Here is a 4,330-nt window from a genome sequence, read left to right on the forward strand (position 1 = left end):
CTGCAGCGTGAGTCCCTCCCACGGGCACACAGCCCTCCCAAACTGCTGCGCTGGGGCTCTCTCTTTCCACAGGGTGCAGTCCTCCGAGGACAGGCTGCTCCAGCCTGGAAGCTGGGCCCCCTCTCTGCACCGGGTTTCCCATTGGATCACAGCCTCCTCCAGGCATCCACCGCTCCAGCACGGACACCGCCCCCACGGGCTGTGGGTGGATCTCTGCATCCCCCGTGCACCCATGGGCTGCAGGGGGACAACCTGCTTCACCATGGTCTGCACCACAGCCTGCAGAGGAATCCTGGCTCCCCCACCTTCTCCACTGCCCTTGGTGTCACCATGTTGTTTTCCCTCACATGTTCTCATTTCCTCCTCTCCTCTGACTAGAAGCCAAAACCTGTGTGACTTTTTCTTCTTAAATATGTAATCACAGAGGCATTACCAACCTCTCTCATTGGCCCAGTTTCAGCCATGTCCATCTTTCACAGCCATCAGAGATTGGCTCTACTGGACATGGTAGAAGTTTCCAGGAGCTTCTCACAGGAGCTATCTCTGTGGCCTCCCTGCCACCAAAAACCAGGTCGTGCAAAAACAATATACAGGCCAATACTTTTCATCCCAATTGTCCAGTATGTTTTCCAGAATGAACTGTGTGGTTGGAAAAGTGTCTTTGGCAGCAGATTTGGCAAAAAGGCACTTCTCATACTTGCAATCAAGAGAGATGTTAGTGTACAGTAACACTGATCGATGCTTTGGTATCTGTGAGGATGGAAATGTACAGTGCTGTTTTCATTACTTCTCATCCACGCTACCCCAAGAACACTAAGAATTTCAATACCCAATTAACCATTCTTATTTCCAGGGTTACAACAATTAATTATTCAACTCTGCCCCCATAAAGGTATATGCAGAAGTGGTTATATGAATGAATTAAATTTGTTGCTTAGTAGTATAGACAGGACTCTTTTGCTATTTCTACCTCCAAAATCTTTTTTGGCTACACTCAACTTACTAAATAGAGCACTGAAATTGAACATAATTCTGTATACTGGACAGCACTGGTGACCCCACCTCCACAATGAGTAAGTATCTTTATTTTGAGGGTAGGTACTTTGGACCACCTCGACAGTAGCCTGAGAGACAGAACATCAGTTACATTAGGCCTGCATTATATATCCCACCCTTTTGTGTGCATTTTTCCATTTCAATTCATCCTATAAGAACCAAATTTGTGTATTCCAAGACACCTTCCATGAGGTGAGCCAGTCTGGTGGAGAATGACAATTCACTTCAAAAAACAGTGTCTGACCTACATACAGACAATTCTTAAGGGTGTTTCTGCAGTAGTACTCATGGATAATTACTGGTTCACAAAACATTTAAATATTCTAGTAAAATCAAACACTAATCTTTGCAAGTATTTTGATCATACCAAAAAGACAAAGAGGAGAGCAAGGGCCACCCTCTCTAGAAGGAATAGGATGCATTCTGGGGAGACACACTTCTACCAGAAAGCACCCTGAACAGCAACTCTGAATATTTTCCATGGAAACATAAAACCAATCCATACTTTTGTAATAAAAGATAATTTATTTGGCTTAATTGTTTTAACTATATTTGCAGTACAAATTACATTATACAGAAAGCATACAAAGAATGCTTTTAAAATATTGAGCTGTGTAAAATTCAAGATTATGTTTGCTTCATTGGAGCAGGAATATTCGCAGATGCTTGTTCTAGGTAAGCTAATGGACCTTGAGGCATTTCTGCAGGCTTTTTGTGCTGCACACTGATGTCTTCCAGGACCTGTTGCCAGTGTCGCAGTTTACTCAAATGCTTCTGAATTAATGCTTCTTTTCTCTGCAATTCATTTCTTAATTCTGAAACATCCTGTGGATGAAAAAAATTGTGTATTAGTAAACAGACTGTATTCATAAGAATAACCACCTCACATAAAGAGCATGTAAAAACTTTTTTAGACCTTGAGTTTTCAAGCTGATCTTAGAGTGGAAAAATGGAATAATGGAGATGTGTCTAGTGCTACAGAGGGAAAGCATTATGAATGCACTAGTGCTGTTCACCTATGTCACGTATTTCAGAGATCACCACCTCCAGCAAAATCTAACTAGTTTGTCTCTTCCAATGAATTATCAGTCACGTTCCAATACTCCACACAGCAGCAGGCATCCACCTTCTCCAGGTTCATGGTGAGAGTTACGGTAACAGTCAAGTTCTACCAACTTAAGGGACAGCAGCATGTTGAGAAAATTAATTAATTAATTAATTAATATGAACAAGGTGATTAAGGTACACAGCGTATCTGCTTTAGCACAAGACAGGTAAATTAACATACCTCTTTAATTACTTGTTCTGGTTTCTGGACTGATAGCTGCAGTCTTTTTTGTAGAAAAAAGCATTCAGTTTGTCTTGCAACATCCAGAAACTTCTGGATGCACTGATCAACACCTAAACATATAACAACAACATTGAAAGAACAGGTTCCAGAAAAATAAGATTCCAGGCTGCTCATGGTAGTGGTCTATTAAAAACACTTTTCACAGTACTTTCTAGAAAGAAAATCTTCAGAATATCTAAAATGATGTATTTATAAAACCACTAAGCATCTGTGTAAGACACTGCTTTACAAACTTACAAGTTCTTTTAGAAGCGCAGGACAACACTTCCTCCCAGGTTTTATTTTATTTCTGACAAGGAGTAATAAAATAATTAATGGAACTTGGTTGAATAAAGAAAACATTTCTGCATGCCTAAGCAACAAGCTCAGTGTAGGGTTCTAAAATGTGCATGTATTGACGAGAACATTCTGCCCTCATATATTACACACTACTGTTTTGGTAATAAAAGCTGTTCCATGCCAACAAATGAATATGACCAAATAATGCAGAAAGGAGTTTTGAAAAGCATTTATGCCGGTTTTGAAACGCCGCCTCAGTAAACCTTCAGAAAATTTTCAGGGGCAATTGCACTTCTAAAGAGTGGTCAAGGGCCACTTTTCAATCTCCTGTTCATACCAATATTTATTCCGCCTCCACGGAGGTGCGTCACTCAGTTCCTAAAGCACCGCTACTGAGCAGCCTGGCCTGGCCCTTCCCCCCTCCCGTTAATGCTTCATACAGCTTCCAAATGCATCACATCACTTCCCGCGTGCTTGAAACACGCGTTTCACCGCACGCCAGTAATAACCCACCCAACCCCAGGAACCAGCTGGCACACTCAGACCTTCCCACCAGACCCCGGTCATTCCCGGGTGGGTTTCTGTCCTGCCACTGCTCCGAGCAGCGTTGCACCGGGAAGGGGCGAGGCCCTGCTCCTCCCCAGGGCTCACCGGTGCGGATCTCCTCCTGGTCCGTGCCGTTCACGTAGTCCTGGCTCACCAGCGAGGCGAAGCAGGCCTGCGGGGAGGGAAGCACCACGCTGAGCGGCTGCAGGGGCCGGCGCCGGCAGGACAGCGCCCGCCCGCGGCTGCCCCCCCTCACCTCGAAGGACGCTTCCAGCTCGTCCACCAGCGTGTTGTTGGGGTTGCGCGGTCCCGCGGGCGGCGGGATGAGGCCGGGCGGGCCGGGCGGCCCCGGCGGCGGCGGCCCCGGAGCCTGGGAGCCGAACATCCCGCCCAGCGCGCCCGCCATGGCGGAAGGGGCGGCCGCGCATGCGGCGGGAGAGGAGCGGACCCGGCGCGGCCCCGCCCGCTGAGGGCCGGACCCTCGGGCAACCACTGTGTGTGGGTTGGCTTATGGCCATCACTCCTCGTCCTGTCGCTGGGCATGTGTCTAAGAGATACTTTAATAGATTGATGAGATCCCTGCTTAGTCTTCTCTTCTCCAGACTAAACAGGCCCATCTCCTGCAGTCTCTCCTCATAAGAGAGATGTTCTGGACCCTCCATCCTCTTCACAGCCCTCTGCTGGACCCTCTCCAGTAGCTCCGTATCTTTTTTGCACTGAGAACTGGACAGAGCACTCCAGAAGTGGCCTCACTAGGGCAGAGGAGGGGGGGAGCATCCCCTCCTTCAATCTGCTGGCCATACTCTTCCCAGGATACCACTGGCCTTGCTGGAACAAGGTAAGCAGAGCCAGCAGAGCCATTCTTCCCCGAGGGACCATCCTTCTCCTGCCTTTGCCCTGCCTGCATCTCACAGATGTGAGCCTGGGTAAGCACTGGTTCACTATCACTTGTTCCACAACATTTAACAAAAAACCCCCCCCCAACCCCACCCTAAACAAAAACAAATCCCCATCCTCTAGACTTGGATCCCCCAAACTGTCAAGAAAACATCAGCCCACGTTTTAAGTGTCAGGTCTGTTTGACGTTTGAATGATTCT

The 4,330-nt window shown here is 47.0% G+C and overlaps 1 protein-coding gene across 1 annotated transcript; it reads right to left on the minus strand.

Moving 5' to 3' along the window:
• Positions 1–1,567: 1,567 nt before the first annotated feature.
• MED28 (mediator complex subunit 28) lies at positions 1,568–3,648 on the minus strand. Its single transcript, XM_082282434.1, has 4 exons — positions 3,489–3,648; positions 3,338–3,404; positions 2,345–2,457; positions 1,568–1,881 (listed from the first exon to the last, which is right to left on the minus strand). The coding sequence occupies exons 1-4, from the start codon at positions 3,636–3,638 to the stop codon at positions 1,684–1,686; spliced, it is 528 nt and encodes a 175-aa protein (XP_082138560.1). The 5' UTR covers positions 3,639–3,648; the 3' UTR covers positions 1,568–1,683.
• Between the last annotated feature and the right edge of the window lie 682 nt (positions 3,649–4,330).

This window comes from Coloeus monedula (genome assembly GCF_965178545.1).
Source record: "Coloeus monedula genome assembly, chromosome: 5".
In the NCBI taxonomy this organism is placed as follows: Eukaryota; Metazoa; Chordata; class Aves; order Passeriformes; family Corvidae; genus Coloeus; species Coloeus monedula.

Coding starts and splice junctions, on each gene's coding strand:
- MED28 (XM_082282434.1), bottom strand. CDS start 3,638: ATGGCGGGCGCGCTGGGCGGGATGTTCGGCTCCCAGGCTCCGGGGCCG. Junction 3,405..3,488: donor AGCTGGAAGCGTCCTTCGAG/GTGAGGGGGGGC, acceptor CCCTCCCCGCAG/GCCTGCTTCGCCTCGCTGGT. Junction 1,882..2,344: donor CAGAACAAGTAATTAAAGAG/GTATGTTAATTT, acceptor TTTCATCCACAG/GATGTTTCAGAATTAAGAAA.